The sequence below is a fragment of the Entelurus aequoreus genome, linkage group LG07 (genome assembly GCF_033978785.1).
Source record: "Entelurus aequoreus isolate RoL-2023_Sb linkage group LG07, RoL_Eaeq_v1.1, whole genome shotgun sequence".
NCBI classification, from domain to species: Eukaryota; Metazoa; Chordata; class Actinopteri; order Syngnathiformes; family Syngnathidae; genus Entelurus; species Entelurus aequoreus.
The window spans coordinates 43641626-43665799 of record NC_084737.1 but is presented as its reverse complement, the minus strand read 5'-3'; the positions used below and the strand labels follow the sequence as shown (position 1 = coordinate 43665799).

Here is a 24174-nt window from a genome sequence, read left to right as displayed (position 1 = left end):
AATATTCAAAACAGACAAGGAGACTAAGTATAATGAGTATAAAATGCAGTCTCTTTTTTAAATCAACCTTTTTTATAGAACACCTTAAAATGCATTAAGGTGCTGTACAACAAGGCAACTGCAGACGACTGTCCAATGTAAGTCTATAAGGGTGAACTGATGAAAACTACTTGGATGAGAGGCTAAACGTCTTTTAAGACAAACTGAACAGTCAACTGATCAGTTGAATGCCCTAAGAATAACAATAACCTGGATGAATGACAACATCCATTGACACATTCATCTTCAAATGTAAAAAAAAAAGCTTGTTGTATAAAAGTGACATGCTTACAGTATTTTTAAATGTGTAAAACACAACAAATATCCCCAAAGATGCTGACAGGCAAAAATAATGTAAAAAGACAAACAGAATCACAAGTCAAATCTAATTATTTTTAGATAAGGACCAAAAGACTTGTTCCATCCATCCATCCATTTTCTACCGCTTGTCCCTCTTGTTGAATGAACATATTTTGTTTTGATGGGATGACATAAAAATTAGCCAAAAAAAATTATAATATTGGCTTTCAGTCCAATCAACAAAAAGTAAATATCTAGTGTACTTCAGAATTCCTCTGCATATCTTACAAATTAAGTCAACTTGTCAAAGGTTTTCAGGCGTAATTTCACCCTGTTGGCATGATGGATGAAGACATGCTGATTCTGGACGTCCAAAATCAAATAAACTTATTACAGGCATATCCTGTACGGCTATCTGGGGACTTTTTGTCAATTAGACTTGACACGGGCAGAGGGAGCTGGGGACTGGTTAGAAGGAGTTGAATAAGAAGTGTGTACACAAAGCTCGCCAGGGTTGTTGTTACTATTGTGTTATTGGCTACAAATACAAAAATAAAGTTGTAGTTCTGCAAGGCAAAACTGTTGTCTTTTCCACGAGTCAAGTCATGTTATGCCGATAGGTACTGACGGACCGCGATGCTCAGATACGTTTCGCTGTATTGCCGTTCAGCAGCCACGTATCTCGTAGAAATCCGGGGTAATAATTTTTCAGGCAGCTCTGGCTCTTGCATTTTTGTAAGGATAAACTGTTAGATGATTGCTAGTCTCGCACGACACTCGATCCTTGTATTTACAGTACATTCATTTTAATCTTTAGTCACATAAGTTAACGTGAATCTTTTTGCGAGCCACCCTGGCTCTAGCGTTGTTAAATGACAAAAACGTCAACTGATTTCTAGTTTCGTGTGATCGATATTTTTACACTCGATTCATTTAAAGATTCACAACTGATTCTTATCAATTGTGACACAGCTAAATCGCTCATTTGTCAAACCGGATATCAAATCGTATTGGTTTATCGTTCTCTACCATAGGTCTTACACATCAAACTCATCCAAGCCTGCTTTCATGGACCTTGCTTTGTTCATGGTCATGCTGAAACAGAAAAAGGCTTTCGCCAAACTGTTCCTCCTAAGTTGGAAGCATACAATTGTCCAACGTATTGGAGAGCGTTAAGGGGAGCAAAAGAACCAAACCCAACCCTTGATTGTTTGATTAATTGATGAAAAATTGTGTCTCTGCTGTCAAAGCTATCAAACAAAACAACTCAATCTTTTCAATTGCATGCACTTATTTGATGCATTGCTCACTGAGCCTTTTAAGTGCTAATAACGGTATAGAATTTATGCTCATTCACCCCCAATACATAAAAGTGTCTAGCACTAAACACATTCCAACCACTAATGAGAGATGCAAGTCAGTTTTCACTCAATTGTTTGCACCCAGCTGAAGACATTTTCAAGTAATGTGCAAGACTGTCACATTTGTTGAGCAAAGGAGTAGACTTTGTATGCAGAGTGATTAGCTGAGCGTGGCAACTTTCAGCGCAGTGTGTTCATCACTGGATGTTGTATCACCACTTCCTGGAAATACCTGCATTGTTCCCATGCTAATAATATAAAAAGTATTACATGACGTTTACTGTAGAAGTAACTTCTTTTAACACACATGCTAAGATCAAGGCATTTTATCAATTGCAATTGGACCGTTTGGTTAGTCTGAGATTAAAATGACCTGGATGAATAAGAACATCAATGGACAGACATGCTAAGGGTTTCAAAGTGGAAGCTGTCCATGTAAACAAAGTTTGGCTCTGTACTTGGTCCAGAGGGACCTTGCACTGTCTGGGTCAAGGAAGCAGAGGAGAGGCTTGGAGCGACAGGCTGAACAGAGGGACACACAAGGAGGAAGAAGCCCCGTCCTCTCACTCCATCACACGTCTCATCACTTTAGTCGTCTGGCCTAAAGTGACTTTGCCGTGATGTGACCGCCACAAAGCGGCTGTGACGCCATGACGGCTCGGCTAAGCGTGTGTGTTTTAGGTCTCACACATGTTTATGTGTTCACGAACAGGAGCAGTGTGTGTGTGTGTGTGTGTGTGTGTGTGTGTGTGTGTGTGTGTGTGTGTGTGTGTGTGACTTTTAAGGCTCTTGATTCGGGGGCAGTAACTTCTCATTTGGAGTCAAAAGGATGACAGGCTGTCTGAGCTCTGGTGGCATATTTACTGAAACTAAAAACACAAGAAAATTCATGGAAGGAAGAAAAACATTGTTTGTACAAAATATATAGCAGCTGTAAGCTCAAGTAACCCTTAAAAGAAATGAAAAGTGAGCACAAAAACAGTTTTTTTTAACTTGAGTTCAAGGCAATCTTTTGCATGTGCTGATTGCAATGTTCAATGTTCACACTAAACTTTAATTAAAAGACGTACTCCCCTCTTTATCCTATTGAGAATCAAGCAACTTTTATTTCATCATGCTTTGAGTCCACCTGTACTTCAAAATGTACATGACAGATGCTTTGTTTAACAAAAGTGTTTGTTTCACATATCCATCAAGAATGATTAAAAATGTTTGTAAAGGGGCTAAGAAAACAAGAACAATTTCACAGTTGTATCCGATAGAAGCCATTATTTTTATTGTATATTTATATAATTATAATATACTGTATTATATTATCTATAGATTTGACGGAACTGTAAGACCATGTCCAAATGAAAAGAATATGTCCCCTCCTCATCCACAACTGTGGTGTTTAAAAAAGAAATAATGTCCACAGAAAAATCAGCCAAACTGGTTGCACATCATGACGTCTCTGTTAATCAGTACAGTAAAATTGTAGGTATAAAATGGCATGTCCTAATATTTAAAATCCGCACTCACTTACATGTAGTTCAGAAAACACCAACATTTAAAAAAACAATGTTCTGGAGGGTATTTCTACCAATTACTGCCAAAAATTAAAGCAACACCCATAAGTCAATAACTTCATTACTCATATTGTGTTTTTAAATAAGGGTTAAATACATGACATAATGAAATATATTTCTTATGACACAGGCCAAAACTGTCAGAAGTTCCATACACAAACACTAAGGCCGAAGTTTTTTAATATCTTTATCCTGGCTGGAGTTTTCCAAAAGCTCAGTTTTTAAGGTCAAAATTAATCATCTCCTGCATGTTTGTGTGTGTTGTGTGGGGCATAGCTAAAAGTAAATGCTTGGAGAAGGGAGATGGTGGGCTATAATGCATGCAGACTTTGCAAAGTTAATGACCGCTAGGCAATCACAAAGGATGCTGAAGCAAATATTCAGATTTTTTTTAATGAGTCACAACAACTAACCGTATCACATTACAATTAGTGTGTTGTAATTAATCAACACTTTTGTTTCAAATACCTTTATAAAAATGGTTTCTTTATAGCTTACCAATACTCCTAACATAAATAAGTAGTAGTGAAATTGTTTAAGCATTAGTCATTACATCTTAAAACATAAAACCTTTCTTCATCTTGTCATGAATTGGTTGCCTGCTTCTGACAAAACTCCCTCCTCAATGTTCACAAATGATACTGATTGGTTTGCATATTTTCAAAATGAAGTAACTTTTTGTAGTACGGCAGCTATCGATTATTTTAGTAATCGATTAATCAATCAATCAATCAATCAATGTTTATTTATATAGCCCTAAATCACAAGTGTCTCAAAGGGCTGTACAAGCCACAACGACATCCTCGGTACAGAGCCCACATACGGGCAAGGAAAACTCACCCCAGTGGGACGTAAATGTGAATGACTATGAGAAACCTTGGAGAGGACCGCATATGTGGGTAACCCCCCCCCCCCCCTCTAGGGGAGACCCGAAAGCAATGGATGTCGAGTGGGTCTGACATAATATTGTGAAAGTCTAACACATCAGCGAGAGTCCAGTCCATAGTGGGGCAAGCAGGAACCATCCCGAGTGGAGACGGGTCAGCAGCGTAGAGATGTCCCCATCTGATGAACAGGCTAGCGGTCCACCCCGGGTTTGGAGCAGAGTAGAAAAGAAAAGAAAAGAAACGGCAGATCAACTGGTCTAAACAGGGAGTCTATTTAAAGGCTAGAGTATACAAATGAGTTTTAAGATGAGACTTAAATGCTTCTACTGAGGTAGCATCTCTAACTTTTACCGGGAGGGCATTCCATAGTATTGGAGCCCGAATAGAAAACGCTCTATAGCCCGCAGACTTTTTTTGGGCTCTGGGAATCACTAATAAGCCGGAGTTCTTTGAACGCAGATTTCTTGCCGGGACATATGGTACAATACAATCGGCAAGATAGGCAGGAGCTTGACCGTGTAGTATTTTATACGTAAGTAGTAAAACCTTAAAGTCGCATCTTAGGTGCACAGGAAGCCAGTGCAAGTGAGCCAGTATAGGCGTAATATGATCAAACGTTCTTGTTTTTGTCAAAAGTCTAGCAGCCGCATTTTGTACCATCTGTAATCTTTTAATGCTAGACATAGGGAGGCCCGAAAATAAAACGTTACAGTAATCGAGACGAGATGTAACGAACGCATGGATAATGATCTCAGCATCGCTTGTGGACAAAATGGGACGAATTTTAGCGATATTACGGAGATGAAAGAAGGCCGTTTTAGTAACACTCTTAATGTGCGACTCAAATGAGAGAGTTGGGTCAAAGATAATACCCAGATTTTTTACAGAGTCACCTTGTTTAATTGTTTGGTTGTCAAATGTTAAGGTGGTATTTTTAAATAGATGTCGGTGTTGAGCAGGACCGATAATCAGCATTTCCGTTTTCTTAGCGTTGAGTTGCAAAAAGTTAGCGGACATCCATTGTTTAATTTCATTGAGACACGCCTCCAGCTGACTACAATCCGGCGTGTTGGTCAGCTTTAGGGGCATGTAGAGTTGGGTGTCATCAGCATAACAGTGAAAGCTAACACCGTATTTGCGTATGATGTCACCTAGCGGCAGCATGTAAATACTAAAGAGTGCAGGGCCAAGAACCGAACCCTGGGGAACTCCGCATGTTACCTTAACATAGTCCGAGGTCACATTGTTATGGGAGACACACTGCATTCTGTCAGTAAGATAAGAGTTAAACCAAGACAAGGCTAAGTCTATCATCCCAATACGCGTTTTGATACGCTCTAATAAAATATTATGATCAACAGTATCGAAAGCGGCGCTAAGATCAAGAAGCAGCAACATAGATGAAGCATCAGAATCCATCGTTAGCAATAGATCATTAGTCATTTTTGCGAGGGCTGTCTCCGTAGAGTGATTTGCCCTGAAACCGGATTGAAAAGGTTCACAGAGATTGTTAGACGCTAAGTGTTCATTTAGCTGCTGTGCTATAATTTTTTCGAGGATTTTCGAGATAAACGGAAGGTGGGACACCGGCCGGTAGTTTACCAGGAGATCAGGATCGAGGTTAGGTCTTTTGAGTAGAGGATGAATAACCGCTTTTTTGAATGCTAGGGGAACAGTGCCAGAGGAAAGTGATAAGTTTATAATATTTAACACTGATGGACCTAATAATACAAAAAGCTCCTTGATAAGTTTCCCAGGAATTGGGTCAAGTAAACATGTTGTTTGTTTTGTCCCATTTACACATTTTGACAATTCCTCCAATGTTATTTCATCAAAGAGAGAGAAACTATTTTGAAGGGCAGTGTCCGTCGTATATACAGTCATATTTGTGTTAATAGAACCCAGTTGTAGCTGAGATGCATTGTCTTTAATCTCTTTTCTAATGACTTCAATTTTCTTATTAAAGAAATTCATAAAGTCATCTGCTGAGTGGGTGGAGCTACTGGGAGAAGTCCCTTGCTGGGTTAGCGATGCTACCGTACTAAACAGAAATTTAGGATCATTTTTGTTGAGGTGGATGAGATTTGAGTAATATTTAGCTTTAGCTGAGGTAAGCATGCATTTATGAGTTATTAAACTATCACACCATGCTTGATGGAAAACCTCAAGTTTAGTCGCACGCCATTTGCGTTCCAGCTTTCTACATGATAATTTCTGGGCTTTAGTTTCTTCTGTAAACCATGGGGTACGCCTTTTAGGGTCCCTTTTTAGCTTTAGCGGTGCTACAATATCAATGGTGTCGCGCAGGGCGTCATTAAAGTTGTTAGTGAGGTTATCAATAGAGCCCACATAATTTGGGAATGGTGCCATTACCGAAGGCAGTAGGTCAGTAAGAGTCGTCGTTGTGGCAGCATTAATGTTGCGGGTGCTATAGTAGTTATTATTATTATTATTAGTTTGTTGACATTGAGTCAGAACTTCGAATTTTATAAGGTAATGGTCGGACATTACTTTAGTGTACGGGAGTATCGTAACTTTAGAGGTGGTGACACCCCTGACAAGCACTAGATCTATCGTATTACCGTTGCGATGCGTGGGTTCATTTATTATTTGTGTAAGACCACAGCTATCAATTATAGTCTGGAGCGCCACACATGGAGGGTCCGATGGGGTATTCATATGGATATTAAAGTCCCCCATTATGATTATATTGTCGGCGTGCGTCACTAGATCGGCAACAAACTCTGAGAATTCACTGATGAAGTCCGAATAGGGCCCAGGGGGGCGGTAGATAACAGCCAGGTGGAGAGGCAGCGGTGTGACAAACCTCAAAGTGAGCACCTCAAACGAGTTATATTTATTATTTAGGTTAGGTGTAAGATTATAGTTTTCATTGTATATTAGTGCGACACCCCCTCCCCTTTTAAGAGGTCTGGCAACATGTGTATTGGTATAGCCAGGAGGAGATGCTTCATTTAGCGCAAAAAAATCGTCTGGTTTGAGCCAGGTCTCGGCGAGACCAACGACGTCAAGTTTGTTGTCTCTAATGACTTCATTAACTAATAACGTTTTGGAAGATAATGATCTTATGTTTAAAAAGCCCATATTATAGGTAGTGGGCTGTTTTGAGGATTGTTTGTTGAAATTATCCGAAGTAGCAATATTAATAATGTTGCGTTTATTATGCGTATTGCACTTTAAATAGTTTCGACCATATCTAGGAATTGATACGACGGGGATATTCAGATTGTTTGCTTGATGTTGCGATAAACTGAACGCATCATAGTTAGCTACCTCAGTACAATGTATGTCTGCCTCTGACACGGTCACAAAAGAAAAAACATTATGTGGGTTGTGTTTTATTCTAAGAGAATTGCTATGTGTGCAGAGATTATCCAGCCTGACGCCGGCTAGTTCTAGTTTAAATGGCTTCTTACCCGGAGACTCCACGTTTCTTTGGTTAGCTTTTCTCTTTGTTGTTAGCCCAGCTCGGCATCCCCGCTTCTGCTTCCGCTCGCACCGCCTATGTCGTCTCCATTGGCGGTTATCGATTAGTTTGTTCGATTATTCGAGTAATCGGATAAAACACTTTGACAGCTTCAATGCGTATGTTAAGGAAACTTGTTGAAATAAACAAACATTTTTCTGCTTTCCATAACCTTCATTCTTTTTTTTTCTATTAAAGGCACAAATCAACATTTAAATTACCCTTTTACACGTTTACCTTGATAAAAAATAATTAAAATATACTCTGCACTGTTTTTCGCCACACAGTTCAAGGCACCCACACATCAACGCTGCACTATTGCATTGGCCCTACGGAAACAATGTTAGCGTAAGTTTTGTGTACTCCATTTGATCAATATTTAGCAGTTAAACTAAAATTAAACGGTTAATCAAAGCAATAGAGTGTAAATAAAAAACAATTCTAATCAATTTATTTGATTAACCGTGTCAACCCTGCTACATTGTGGTTTTGTGCTTCTTGTTAATTAGATGGAAATTTGGAACATTGATATTGGCATTGGAGGCTCCATCCACCCCCACAACCCCAAGAGTGACAAGCAGTAGAAAATGGATGGATGGATGTGAATTTTAAGTGATGGAAGTTTGACTGTAGTTGGCTGTTATTGTTACTTACAACTTGTTGAAGATTGACTGCGTATATATCTAGCTACAAAAAAAATGACAAATATATCATGAGGTTAGGGCGAATGAAGGACATGTCTAGCGTTCCTTAAGGCTGTATAATGTCTTTTACCCTATAGAAACAGGTTGGCTTTACAATGTTGAATGTGCAAGTAGCCCTGAAAGGCGACAGAAGGATGATGTGTCTTTAAAGCGACTGGGTTTGTTAGTTTCCATCAGGCCAACACAGAAAGGAAAGAATATCTCAAGGTTAGAACGGCAATTGATTTCCTCAGATGTGTGTCCGCAAGAGGAAAATACACACATATAAAACTGTATCTAGGTGCCTTATGAAACACAAAGCTGCACATGTCACTCTTCCTTGCTTCAAATAAATCCTAGTAAATAGTTGGGAATTAACAAATAAGGTATCAAACTTTTCTTAACCATCCACTCGTCCAGTGCTGCTCAAAGGAGGACGTGTTTGTCCGAGCCGACGTGGGAGACATTGTGAATGTATGTGATCCTACAAGCCATCAGGTTGAGCAGAGCTTTGCTAAACATGAACATGACCTGAAGTGTGCCGGCCCCGGAGCAAACGTTGCTGTCACCTTAGCCAAGACGAGCTGTCATCTCCCCGAGTGGCCCATGAGACCTGACAGCTGTGGCGTTCCCAAAACAAATCACCCCTGCGTTTGGTAACACGTGGCGTCCCCGCTATTTAGTCCTTGCCGAGACGAGAGCAGGAAAGGCAGCTGCTAATGCTCCGGCTAATGCACTGCCTAAATGTGTGTTCATCTTTTAGTGTGCATGTTTGGGGTTTCGCTTCTCTTTGTTTTCCTGCCATCTCCTTGAGTGTTTCAATACAGCAACATGCATATTTCCCATTATCCCGTTCTTTATCCCCCTATCTTTTGTGATCACCTGCATACATCTCTTTGTGTGTGCCCGTAAAAAAAACAGTTCTAAAGACCAGAAAAAAAATCATACTTTTTTTTCTTTTGGTGTGTACTAATACAGTGCAACACATGCACACGGACAGAATTGCGTCGCTCTTCATATGGCCATTAATGGTCTATTCTTTGTAGTTGTCAAGGGAGTAGCGCGTTCATCACCTAGACTGAACTGTGCAAGATCAGAAGTGCAGAAGTGAAAGTTCCAGAGAGAAGTTCTGTCTCAGGCAGTCCCTGAAGGAAGGTTGTGTTGAATGATTTTAATGGTAAATTTCACACTAACGTGGTCTGTCCTAAATGAGGTGTTTTTCTCCTTATCAACTCTTTAGTGAATGTGTTACAATGTAACTGTCAGTTATAATGAGCTCACACACTTTCTCTTCGACACAAACACACACACTCACATGAACCCGTCAGACAGTGTTTAAACACAGATATTTCTGTGTATTTATTGCTGGTCTGTTTTTAGACATCAAACGACAGCGGTTGAGATGTGCCTTCTATTGATGTCACTGTCTTTATGTCACATTCATTATTGAGAGATCCTTAGCCCTGTCTTTTAGCTAAATATTCTCCCTCGCCTTACATTAGAAGTGAAACAACGCCCCAAGAAAATGAATCACTTATATTTAAAGTGGTGCTGCCAAATTACTTTTTAATAAAAACAATCATATTATTCACACTTTTGAATTTGGATTAATCATGATTTATAATAGATTATTACTCTCTTGTATGATTTAAATGAACTTTAAAAAGAAACCTAATATTTTGACACAGTACAATTGTTATTGTCAGAATGTCATCCAGGAATATTTTTAAAATTAAAATTTAGTTAACTTGCTATTTTTGACAGCTCTAATTTATAGCCATATAGTAAAATTCTAATTATTACATTCATATTCATATGTTCAGATGTTAGTTATCATAGTCTATTTATCATGGTTGTTTTATTGTATGTTTTTTTATATTTATGATTTTGTAATCTTATATTTGTGTTTTTACTTTTTACACAACAAGAACACTTTGGTTATTCACATCTTACATAGAACTCACCAGAGGAGCTGCAGGCCTGAACACCAGCAGCAACTACAATGCATGGCTCTGCACCATCCCTTCCTAAAGGTTTAATGTATATTACGTATCAAGTTCATCAAGTAGGATGTTTAAATTGCACGCGAGCATTCATGAATGGCAGGCTTTAGAAATAAAGTGCATTACATTGCATTAGAGGATTCAACGTCTGCCTCTAAATCACATTATAGACATATTTATTTGGCCTGCAACTAAAAAAGTATTTTACTGGTCAAATAGTCAGCGATTATTTTGTCCGATTAGTCAACCAGTCAAACGATTATTGCTTAGAATCTGCTGTATACGTTTGAGTTTGACGTTGACTCCCTGACTTCATTTTAACACATTTTTAAAACCTATTATAGCAAATTCAATTGTAACAAAAGAAACATAAATGCAATATATGGCTGGGCGATATATCGAATATACTCGATATATCGCGGGTCTGTCTCTGTGCGATATAGAAAATGACTACCGGTATATCGTGATATTCGAGTATACGTCCTCACACAGTTGCTAATGTGTAGCACCATTTGAAAAATCACCCGCTAGAGAATGAAGAGTGCTTGAAACTCCGCATATCAACATCTCCGGCCGGTGCCACACTAACAAAATGCCCAAGCATACATTTCCAGATCAACACAGTATGAAAAAAAAAGTCAACAACAGAAGGAGATAACGTCCGCAGGAACCTACCACATAGCGAAGGACATACACTATTTGATTTCCTATTATGCAGCTCATTTTTATTTGACAGTTATTGAAATATCTTGTGTGACATCATGCACAAAAGTGCACTTTATATGTTTTAAACTATTGTAGTGGCTTTCTGTACAAAAAGTGCACTTTAATTTAGTGTTGTTTTGATATGTCATCCTAGTGACATCATGCACAAAAGTGCACTAATTGCTTGTTTTAAAATGTCTCTGATAATCTTGCACTTTCTCTTTTGGAATTTACATGAATGTTTGTGACACTGCTTAATAACTGTTTAATAAATACAGTTTTGGTAAATTGACTTAGTTGTGATTTCCCTCTATGCATGAAAGTTTAAAATGAGCATATATTAATGCAGTATGAACAATAATGTTTTAATGTAGACACATAGAATCATCATACTGCTGTGATTATATGCATCAAGTGTTCATTCAAGGCTAAGTCAAAATATCGAGATATATATCGTGTATCGTGACATGGCCTAAAAATATCGAGATATTAATAAAAGGCCATATCGCCCAGCCCTAATGCAACATATGATAAAAGTATATAATCACAGTAAAAAATAAATCAGCAGACTTAAAGTGCAAGATGTCCTGCAAACATGAGCTTCAAATCAGAAAGTATTTTTTTAGTACTGTTATGTTAGTTTAGCTGCAATTATTTACCTAAAGGAATAAAAGTGCGAAAGTGACCGATCCTGGCGGTCTATTGATTCAAATTCATTTAAGCGACTCGTCGTCAATAATAAATCTTTGTGGTCTAAACGATGCGGCCGTATTTTACACAATAGCAGGAGATACGATGATAATTGAGCGTATAGTACATTGAAATACAATAAATATAGTTCAAAACTATCTTTAGGTGCTGACCATTGTCATTTATAATAATTTTGATTTCGTTTGATTTAAATTACATATTATTGTTGTATTGAATTCCCCTCCCGGAAATTAAAATGTTAAATATTTTTCATCATATCACAGACTTATCTTTCAGTCTTTTCTATAATTTCTTGTGTCATTTTCCCATAGAAGATTCCTTTTGACGAATTAAAATGTCTCTTCATCTCAAGTTCCAAGAAATGATCGTGTATCTTTCTCTTTTTTTTAGACTATTGACGGAGAGGCTTTTGTTCAGCTACCCAGATGAACAACAGGAAGGAGGACATGGAGATCTCTTCCCACTACCGTCAGCTCCTCCGAGAGCTCAACGAGCAGAGGCAACACGGCATCCTGTGTGACGCCTGTGTCATTGTGGATGGAAAGATCTTCAAGGCTCACAAGAACGTTCTTCTGGGCTCCTCGCGCTACTTCAAGACTCTATACTGCCAGGTGAGCCTCTACAGTCAGTTTGAAAAGTTTTGTCATTTTCCGTGTTGTCTATTCCTTTGATAAATAAGCGCCGTTTGTCTTGACACGTCAGGTTAAAAAAGGGGCGGAGCCACACCACCAGACTACAGTCACTCACCTGGACATTGTGACTGCGACAGGCTTCAAAGCCATCCTGGACTTCATGTACTCCGCTCACCTCGCTCTCACCAGTAAGAACGTGATTGAAGTCATGTCTGCCGCCAGCTACCTACAAATGACAGATATTGTCCAGGCGTGCCACAGCTTTATTAAGGCCGCCCTGGACATCAGCATCCGCTCTGAGATGGCGGACGAACTATCAGACTTTGAAATGGGAGCTGTCACCGCAGCCGGCATAGGAGGTGGCAGTGGGGGAGGCGTAGGAGGTGTTGGTATCACAGGAGCAGGAGGAGTAGCCGGAACAGGCTTAGGAGGAGGTGGGATAGTGGGCATGGCCTCCGAAGCGCTCGCCTCCATCATGTCTGGTCGCAGCACCTCCCCCTGGCTGGCGCGCCGCACCAGCCCTGCCAACTCCTCCGGGGACTCGGCCATCGCCAGCTGCCACGAGGGAGGCAGCACGTATGGCAAGGAGGACCAAGAACCCCCCAAGAGCCACGAGAGCCAAGAGGAAGCTTGCCATGACTCCCAGCCTGCTTGGCCACACGACTACAGGCCTGTCAGCGTTAAAGAGGAACAGGTGTCCCCTGCTTCTTCCTCGCATCCCCGGGACACCCCCAGGGGTGCCGCTCATAGCCAAAGGGATCAGGTGGCAGGGGGCACGAGCGCAGGTGGAGATGGACCCTGGCAACCCTTGACAGGGTCAGGGCGGAGGAAGAACAGGAAGAACAAGGACACAGTCAGACATATAACCCAGCAGGCCGAGAGGAACTGGGACAGGGACAGTAGGCCTGGATCCCCTCTGCCGTCCATGCTGGCTGTGGCTGGCTGGAACTACAATGGACAGGATATTCCAAGTAAGTCTGTGTTTTGTTTCTTTCACACAAAACATTGATGTCTTATATACAGCAAAGCATTAGTGAAGTCTTGTTTATGTGTACTGATTTTGCTGATTATTCAAAGTCTATAAATGGGGGTGCAAGGAAAACACATATCATTTAGGGATATTCCGATCAGGGTTTTATGCTGCCAATTCCAATACTGATCATTCACGAGTGAGATCGGACGGTACCAGTACCGATACCAATCACATGTATTAACTGTAAATGTTTCTATTTATTTAGGGTGAGTCCTATTGGCAGTTTAAGAATATAAACACAATATTTAAAGTAGTTTCTTATTCTTTTCTCCTGTTTAATATGTTCAGCCTCATCCTCCAGTGATTATGTAAGGTAAAATAAAAAATGTTTCCCTGTAATGGAAGTGATTATTATTAGCTTAGAGGAGGGGGTCCACACTGTGTATGGAGACACCTAATTAATTGCTAGCTGCTTGTCAGCCGGCGGAATAATAATAAATACATTGTTACCCAGCGGGTATCGGCGTTTGTAATAAAAGGCATTAATCGGCAATGGCGATCACATAATTTTTTGGGAAAATCGCATACTGATCGGTGGCCTATCGATTAGCACATTCCTAATATCATTGCGTGCGTCCAGCTAAAAATGCAGATTAAAGAATTTATTTGCAGTTAGAGTCACTATGAAGGGACTGTCATATCCAGAATCAAAACGATAAACTGTCCGTTCTTTCATATTGTCTAATATCCTCCATCAAACATGTAGTTGTTTGCGATAGCCCACACAAATTCAGCAATTCACATGTTTCCATATTAAAACAGCTCTGCGCTGTTAAGTATAATTTTCTCTTAAAAATAGTTTGAAAAGTGTGCTTTTTATTCAGTCAGAAAGTTTACTAGCCTGTAATGACCTCTTCTCATCCTCAAAGGTGTAGATTAGCTTGCTTACACACTAACGTGTTAGGACTAAGATGATTATCTCAAATCATGGAGGTGTGGGGTAAAGCGGGGTTAAATGCAGATGATACAATCCTCTTCTTACTCTTGTTTATGTAGCACAAAAAGAAGCAAACCTGAAACTCTTTCTTTTCAGGAAGCCTCATATTGTTTAATGAATTGCTTTATTCAGAAACAAATTCATCAGAAACGCTTACCTGTGTGTGTGTGTGTGTGTGTGTGTGTGTGTGTGTGTGTGTGTGTGTGTGTGTGTGTGTGTGTGTGTGTGTGTGTGTGTGTGTGTGTGTGTATGTGTGTGTGTGTGTGTGTGCGCGTGTGTGTGTGTACATTTTTGTGTGTACTGGTATGTGTGTGTATGACAGTAAGTGTGCTGTAGGCCCAAGGCGTCGATAGTTAGATCATTAAAAGTAAGAGAAGCTAATCCTGGGCGCATTAAGGGAGTTGGCTGTGAAATGGGCACACACGTCGCACAGCTAAAGAAAACAGGATAATTGAATTGACCTGGGTCACTGCACGGATTACCAGTGCGTCCTCGCCAACCTAAGCTCCTCCCCCTCTCTGTGGGATTTACGGAAGGACCTTTGAAAAGGGCAAGCGGAAGGAAAATAGGTAGATTGGCAGAAGGGAGTGTTAGATGTGTGGGGTAAAGAGAGAAAGGAAAGGAATTAAAGGAGTAGAGGACAGAACATTGTTGCTTTCTATTTAATGGGACACGCACGAAATTACAATAATGGTCTTAATTATTGCTCTTACTAAGATATTTTTGACAGTCTACGCCTTGAATTTTGTAGAGACAGTTTGGGGAAGACCCTTTCTGTTCCAGCCTGATTGACGGTGTTTCAGTTCACAAAGCAAGGCCCATAAAGGCGTGCTTGGATGAGTTTTCTGTGGAAGAACTTGACAGCTGCAACTTCAACCCCATCAAAGGCCCCTGTCCATTTCCACTGACCTCTGACCTCACAAACATTCTCCCAAAAAAAACAAAAAAACAGAGACACTCTACACAGTGGTAAAAATGGACTTTCACTTCCTGTATGTGTAAAATACTAAGTGCCCATGCAAACGCAGGAATTTAAACTTCTTGAAGACTCTGTATTGTAGCAAGAAGAGGATGTTTTCGAGGTTGAAAACTAGAGCTGTCATTTTTTTGGAAAGTTTTACTTGAATTTATTTATTTATGCAAAACTTGGTAACAGTTTTATCTGAAGTCCAGTCGGGGTTTATTTTGAAGTGAAATTTGCAAGCAAGCACACAAGTCTATGAGGGGCCATTAGGGCCATTATTCAGAATGACCTCTTACATACACTACTGAAATGCTCTCTCATAAACAACTGCAATGTTTTTCTCTCACACACACTACTGAAATGTTTTTCTCTCACCCACACCGCTGAAACACTCTCATACACACTACTGAAATGTTTTTCTCTTACACACACACACACACACACACACACACACACACACACACACACACACACACACACACACACACACACACACACACACACACACACACACACACACACACACACACACACACACACACACACACACACACACACACTACTAAAACACTCTCATACAAATTACTGAAATACTCCCACTCACTACTGAAACACTCTCATACACTCTACTGAATTTTTTTCTCTCTCACACAGTACTGAAACACTCTCATACACATTACTACATTGTTTTCTCTCACACACACTACTAAAACACTCTCATACACACTACTGAAATCCTCTCACACACACACACTACTGAAACACTCTCATTAGAGATGTCCGATAATGGCTTTTTTGACGATATCTGATATTCCGATATTGTCCAACTCTTAATTACCGATTCCAATATCAACCGATACCGATATATACAGTCGTGGAATTAACACATTATTATGCCTAATTTTGTTGTGATGCCCCGCTGGATGCATTAAACAATGTAACAAGGTTTTCCAAAATAAATCAACTCAAGTTATGGAAAAAAATGCCAACATGGGACTGCCATATTTATTATTGAAGTCACAAAGTGCATTATTTTTTTTAACATGCCTCAAAACAGCAGCTTGGAATTTGGGAAATGCTCTCCCTGAGATAATCCTGATACCCACTACAACTATGGGAAATACTATACTTTGACTTTCACAAAGAGCATAATTTTGAATTTTTTTTAAACATGCCTCAAAACAACAGCTACAAAAACAATGAAGGCACACAGCTTCAGTCCAGAGTATACTAGAGTAATAAAGTAAACAATAACATAGTCCTCCTTTAGTGCAAGGCTGCCTGGCATACTGTATAACAGGAAATGATAAACTGGGCGCAATCTGCCCTGCTCTAACGTATTTGTATGAGTAACACAAATGTGCGGCTAGTGGTGAGTGCTTGAAGTGGCCTAGCAGTCAGTCAGAGCTTCTGAAATGCTGCGTTGAGACAGGGCAGCTCCGCTCACTGTAAGCTGCAAAGTGTGCGCCATGCAGGGCAGACTATCCACACCAAAGTCCACCGTCGCTTTTGCCATATTGCGTGGGCTTTCGCCTTGGGTGGCTTTTGTTGTATTTTTGTTTTTTCTCGGAGGAGTCTTTAAGCAACAACTGTGTGGTACTACTTTTTTTCACTGTTTGCTTTTCATCCATCTTCCGCTTGTATTCATCGTGTATCTCTTTATGATTCTTGAAGAGGTGGGAGATCAAATTGCTCGTATTAAAGGAAGACGTCTTGGTTCCTCCTCGCATAACCAACTTTTTGCAGTCATTGCAGATTGCCAGTTTTTTATCCGTCGGACACACTTTCAAATAATCCCAAACCATATACATGGTGTCGTTAGTCAGTCACCGAGCGAGCTGGCTTGTTAGCCAGGCTACAGCACCGGCAACAACACACTGTTGTTGTTGTTATGCTCCGCTCGCGGCGGTTTGATGAGGTCATCAAGCGTCGCCAGTAAACCTCTCATGCTGCAGTCGTCAACTCCTGTGTTGTGTGTGGGAGAGGGGAGAGAGGAGAGGGGAGAGGGGAGGGGCTGCTGACTGGGAGACGCAACTGCTCTGTACTTCTCCCTACGTCCGTGTTTTACCGGATATGTACCGCTCCATACAGCGGCGTTTTAAAAAGTCATTAATTTTACTTTTTGAAACCGATACCAAAAGTTATATGGTTGAAACCCATAATGATGCCAAAAAACATTTAAAAAAAAGATGGGAAGTCCTCAAATGCTTATTTTGAAAATGTAATTTTGTTTACAGATTATATGCAATCTGTTGTTGAAGTTCCCAAATTTTGAGTGTACATAAATAAAGGTGTGTGTTGCTGAGCCCGACCTGGACATAATCTGGACTGGACCTGGTTTTTAAGAACCCTTTAAACGATCTAATTTCATGGACAACCAGGTCTGGTGACGATAAGGTCCTTTAAAAAAAAAAATTATAAAATAAAATAAGATAAATATAAAAGAAAGTAAAACAATATAAAAACAATTACATAGAAACTTGTAAATAATGAAAATGAGTAAAATTAACTGTTAAAGGTTAGTACTATTAGTGGACCAGCAGCACGCACAATCATGCGTGCTTACGGACTGTATGTATCCCTTGCAGACTGTATTGATATACTGTATATTGCAGAGGTGTGGACTCGAGTCACATGACTTGGACTCGAGTCAGACTCGAGTCATGAATTTGATGACTTTAGACTCGACTTGACAAAATGTAAAGAGACTTGCAACTCGACTTAGACTTTAACATCAATGACTTGTGACTTCACTTGGACTTGAGCCTTTTGACTTGACATGACTTGCTACTTTCCCCAAAACCTAAAGTTTAAAAAGTTATTTGGGAGCGCTCCGTAGCTTTCATTTTGTACGTGTCTGTCTATCAGCGTGTGTGCTGCGTGTCAGCGTGTGTGCGCTCAGTACAACAGCCTATCAAATTAGATCTACATTGTTTTCATCACACAGCATTCAGCCAATCAAATTGCAGGACAACCAATGAACAAGAGTTGTCAAACAACGCGCCAGTGAGAAAGATTTATACCAGAGTTGGTTTCGTTCGGGTATAAAAACTACGACTTGGTCAACAAAAAACGAATTGCCGTATGCAAATCACGCAGTTCGAATATTACAGACGGAGACGCAACAACTTCCAACTTCGTTCGACATTTGAAGTTGCACAAAGAAGGGTAAGTTTTGAATGTTAGCTAACGTTTATTGGCTAAGTAACATGACTTTTATTTGCTGTGTAGTTAAATCAGTGAGGCTGTAAACTCACTGCTAACGTCATAACCATAGACATCTTATAAGTAGACGCAGCATCGAGCGCTACTGCCTACTGGCGCAGACGAGACGCGGGGCCGCCATCTTGGAGTGGTGATCCGCTCCACTCAGTGCAATTCATTTGGCAGGAGCAATGAACTGTCAGCGCATTTAATTCATTTTACCTCACTGATTACCACTCATTTTCACACGCTTTTTTGTCATACGTGTAGCTATGATAACGGACACATGTTTTATTATTCATAGTTTGCTTAACAGTAATAGAATATTCTTATATGCTATAAGTGACCAGACGTCCGAGATCAAAACTGGGAATATAAGCCCAGAGAAGGGGGAAAAAAACGGTCAGCTATTTTTAAGTTGAAGAAACAATATAATTACGTTATATATACATGCGTATATCCTACATAAACAATGTATGAATACATTAGATATCTATATATCTTATAGACCGTATCTCTGTTGCTGCAGCAGCAGAGAGTTTATTCTGTCTTGACACTTTGTATTGATATTTTGTATTACATTCTTCCCTTAAATGATAATGTTTACAGTGATTGTTATATATGTATTTTTTATGTATGTCGCTTTGGATAAAAGCGTCTGCCAAATACTTAAACATATATAAACACCTGAAAGTCTTTATATCAGCTAAAACCACCAATCTGTTTCACTGGATTCAGAATAAAACCAAATGCTGTCTTACCCAACAATGTTAGTATTTGAATATTGTTACTTGAATACTTATTCCTGGTTACAATTATACTGTTAAGAAAGTATTGTCTTATATTTTGCCTAAAATGAGAATGCATCATAATCAGTGGCGGATGGTGAATTTTGTTTTAGGTGGGGCTGAAAGTTTGTAAACCAAACCCCTGTAGGGGCATCATCCTCCCCCAGAAGATTTGTTTGTGATTTTCACATACAAATATTGAAGATCTTTGCTCCTTCTCAACTCTGTGGTAATGTTATTTTCATAAAATACAACCAAAAGTACATTAATGTTAAATCTTACTTGTGAAAAGTAATCCCCCGATTCCTATTTTCAACAGTCCGCTCATTTGAGCAGGAAAACGCTGAACACCAGCCCGGCATCTTTGTTTTCTACCTGTCAGCTGTCAGTTTAGGCTGCTCGCCGGCTCCTCATCACCACTTCAAGATGCAATTTGCTCGCGTCACAACAACCAATACTGCGTCTACTTATAAGATGTCTATGGTTATAACATAATTTCAAACACAGCAATATGTTGCGTCCACTGCAGTTTGCTACCTTATTCATACTTTTTGTCAAGTGATTTTTTTAAGCAGGGTTGCATGAGGTACCTACACTTAACGTTACGTTAGTCAATGTATCACACACAGTAACATAACGTTAAGACGGCGGTCAGCAGCACCGCATATTTTAGCCACCTACAAAAAGACAAATATAGTCAAATAAAGGTCAGTTAAAATGTATACTATATTAAGAATATGTGTACATATTGCATAGGGCCCTGACATCTAAAAAGTACAACTCTGTTCATTGTTATGTTCATGTATTTGTTATGTTTTTTATGTGTATGCACACATAAACACACATACAGTATGAGATGAGATCAATGAGATAAGGTAAGAACAGAATAGAAACTGCTGTGGAACTAGTTACAATGCAATATGCCATGGAAATACAATGTTAACACTTTTGTACAAATAAGTACAGTTGCACTTGTTTTTGCAAATGTGTTTATTCTGTAAAGGAATGAGTTAAATGTTTAAAATTGTTTAAACTATTAAAATGACTGGTTAATTGTGCTATTATGAATTGCAATGTCAGTACTATTTTTTTTCCTGCTATTTCAAATGCACTTGTTTTAATAAATAAATACAGCGGTTTAAAAGCATACACAATCTGTGTAAAAATATTAGTCTGTGGTTAAAAGGACTTGAAAGGACTCGAAACTCAAAATGCAGGACTTGTGACTTGACTTGAGACTTTCCAGTCTTGACTTTGGACTTGACTCGGGACTTGCCTGTCTTGACTCGGGACTTGACTCAAGACTTGAGGGCAAAGACTTGAGACTTACTTGTGACTTGCAAAGCAATGACTTGGTCCCACCTTTGGTATATTGTAGGACCCAGAATATTAATAACAGAAAGAAACAACCCTTTTGTGTGAATGAGTGTGAATGAGTGTAAATGGGGGAGGGAGGTTTTTTGGGTTTGTGCACTAATTGTAAGTGTATCTTGTGTTTTTTATGTTGATTTAATTAAAAAAAGAAAGAAAGAAATTTAAAAAACAAAAAAACAATACAGATAATAAAAAAAACCAGACCGATAATTTCCAATATTACATTTTAAAGCATTTATCGGCCGATAATATCGGCAGGCCGATATTATCGGACATCTCTAACTCCCATACACACTACTGAATTTCTTTTCTCACACACACACTACTGAAACACTCGCATACAAACTACTGAAACACTCTCATACACTCCTGAAACACTCTCGTCACACGACAGAAATGTTTTTTTCTCACATACACTACTGAAATCTTTTCACACACACTAATAAAATGATTTCTCTCACACATACTAATGAAACACTCTCATACACACTACACAAATCCTCTCACACACACTACAGAAATTATCTTACACATAGTCCTGAATTTCTCTCACCCACACTACTGACATTTTTTTGTCTCACACACACTACTGAAACTGTCATACACACCACTGAAACACTCTCATACACACTACGGATTTTTTTCCTCTGACACACATTACTGAAACACACTCATACACATTACTGAAATATTTTCACACACACAATTGTATTTTTTTCTCTCATACACACTACTGAAAACCTCATTTCAGTAGTGTGTGTGAGAATAATTCAGTAGTGTGTATTAGTGTTTCATTAGTGTGTGTGAGAGAAATAATTTCAGTAGTGTGTGCGTGTGAGGATTTCAGTAGTGTGAATGAGGAGAGAAAAAAAGTTCAGTTGTATGTGTGAGAATATTTCAATAGTGTGTATGAGAGTGTTTCAGCAGTGTGTGTAAGATACAAACATTTCAGTAGTGTGTATGAAAGTGTTTCAGTAGTGTGCATGAGTGTTTCAGTAGTGTGTGTGAGAGTGTTTCAGTAGTGTGTGTGAGGGAAAAACATTTCAGTTGTTTATGTGAAAGCATTTCAGTAGTGTATGTAAGGGGTAATTCTGAATAATGTCCCTAACAGCCCCTCATACATGTCGGAGTCTCCTCACTCATCTTTGTACTGACGTATACATTGAGCTGATCACTGACTGTAGAACAACCTGTGCCGCCTTTCAGGTAACCGTCTGCGTTTAAGGTAAAAGAGCATATTCGGTCAAATTGTGTAATTAATCTGCGTATGTACATGATTAATGCAATTTTTTGTAATTAATCACATTAGTTAAATCTTTAAATTTGACAGCGCTATTAAAAACAGAAACATCTGACTTCTGGCCACACCAAAACTAACAATCTCTGGCCATTTGCACTGAGGGTTGTCATCTACAACATTTATTGGCCCTCAGCAAATATCCACTAAATAATTAATGAGATATATTATTAGATATTGCTAAAATTGGCCTTACATCTAAGAAAAAGTTAAAGGGGATGTTTGCAATCCTCAAAAAATACTGTATATCAAGAACACCACCGGCTAGCTTACTGTAGTTTAACAAAACATCCACATCACATCTGCGGTCCCTTCCAAGGTTTCTCGTTATTCCCATTGGGTTGAGTTTTTTTCTGAACCAAGGATGTTGTTGTGGCTTGAGCAGCCCTTTGAGACATATGTGATTAAGGGCTATATAAGTCAAATTTGATTGATTGATTGAGAGAACATATATATTTTTAAGTATCTACATTTTCCACAATTACTAATTATGTTTAATTAAATTGCTGGTCAGACCTATGATTTAGTGTGGGGTTCTGGCTTGTTATTCACAGCTATCTTTGTGTACAAGCAACAAAAACAGTCTCAGAGAACCAACTAACAATTTACACTTTTTGTGTTGCTATGATAGAATATGCATTCATTGATAGCTAACATTAGCTATCCAAATCACTATCATTAGCTAACAACACACATAGCTCATGCATGGTTAAATGCATACGCAGTTACGTCATTACATGCTAAAAACCGTAAGAGGGTGGGATATAATGCTTACAAAACATTTGAAGGTTAGCATCCTCTCGGCATCTGTGTAAAGATTGCAAACGGCACCTTTAAGATGTGGATTTTTTTTTTTCAGATAGATTAGCATATAGTGACCTACATCGGATTGGTTTTACCGTACCGTATATTACCAAATAGTAGCCCGGGCGTTTATTTCACAAAATCGATTTTGGAGACAGGCGTTTAAAAGAAGCAGGCGGTTATTTGCACAAGGCTTTTATTTATTTTTGCACCAGCCTGCACCAGGCCATTATTTGGTTACAATGGTTACTGTCCAGTATTTTTTTTTTGTACAAAAAACTTTAAATGTAAAAGCTATTGTAAACATACAAACAAAAAAACAAGAAATCAACATGAGGTAGGCTATCAAAAGACAAGAGATCAACAATGCCTCAACATGGCAGTAGTGCAACAATTGTCAAATAGTATACCAATACTAAAAATAAATAAACTTTTTAAATAAAGCAGCCTACCGGGAAAAATACAATTATGGTACCAAGTACTCAAGTATAAAATCCACCATCAAAACAGAACAATAATACTGTCACTTAAATAAAATAAAGGCTACAGTACTCCAAGTTTTAAATAAAGCAGCATACAGGAAAAATAAAATTATGGTACCAAGTACTCTATAAAACCATCAAAACAATAATACTGCAGCAAACGCAACCCCAGTAGCATTGTAATCTAAATTATGCAAATAAAAGCCCATGGGCGGCTATTTGGACATAGGCGGTTATTAGGAAGAGGCAGTTAATTCACAAAATGGGGTCAGACCCCGGGCGGCTCTTAGGACATGGGCGGTTATTTGCCCAAGGGCGTTTATTTGGTAATATACGGTATTTAATGCACAAAATGTACCAAAGTGGACCCTGCATCCTCCAATTTTGGTGGGAACATTTTGGACACTCCTTCATTTAAAAGGTAATTTAAAAAGTAATCCATCCTGTTACCAGTGGATTTACACAAGGATTAAGTGAAAGGCCTGTGAGCGCAAAGCTCATATTTTACGACCGCGCGGATGTATTTTTCACATTGACCTGCATTAAATGTGAGATGAAAAAAAATATTTTCCAACTTTCACATGTGAGACAATTTCAAGCACAGTGGATGTGTCTAGTCAATAACTGGTTGCAACACTTGTGGCAGTCAAAGGCCATACATACTGTACCACCGTCTCTTTATTTTACTACTTTCCAAAGCCAGCAGGCAGAGCAACTCCCCTTCTTTGTTGTCAGTGTGAGGCGCAATGATAGACAAATATAAACAACACACAAGGATTGTGGGAAATGTTGTGTTTCACAGACCTTTCACATTCAACTGCTGTGCTGCAGTGCGCACGACTATGCAAGCTTTGACTGCTGACATTCAGCTCCGCCCACACTACGCTTGAGCCTGAGATCACTTTAAGTATCCAG

The 24174-nt window shown here is 39.1% G+C and overlaps 1 protein-coding gene across 1 annotated transcript in view; it reads left to right on the top strand.

Annotated features, from left to right (window-relative positions):
- zbtb46 (zinc finger and BTB domain containing 46) overlaps positions 1-24174 on the top strand; it is a 125335-nt gene that overhangs the window by 31200 nt on the left and 69961 nt on the right. The window contains exons 2-3 of the mRNA XM_062053734.1: positions 12135-12355; positions 12447-13347. Of these exons, the coding sequence (XP_061909718.1) occupies positions 12170-12355; positions 12447-13347 (1087 nt within the window). The 5' untranslated portion in view covers positions 12135-12169. The remainder of the gene's footprint in view (positions 1-12134; positions 12356-12446; positions 13348-24174) is intronic.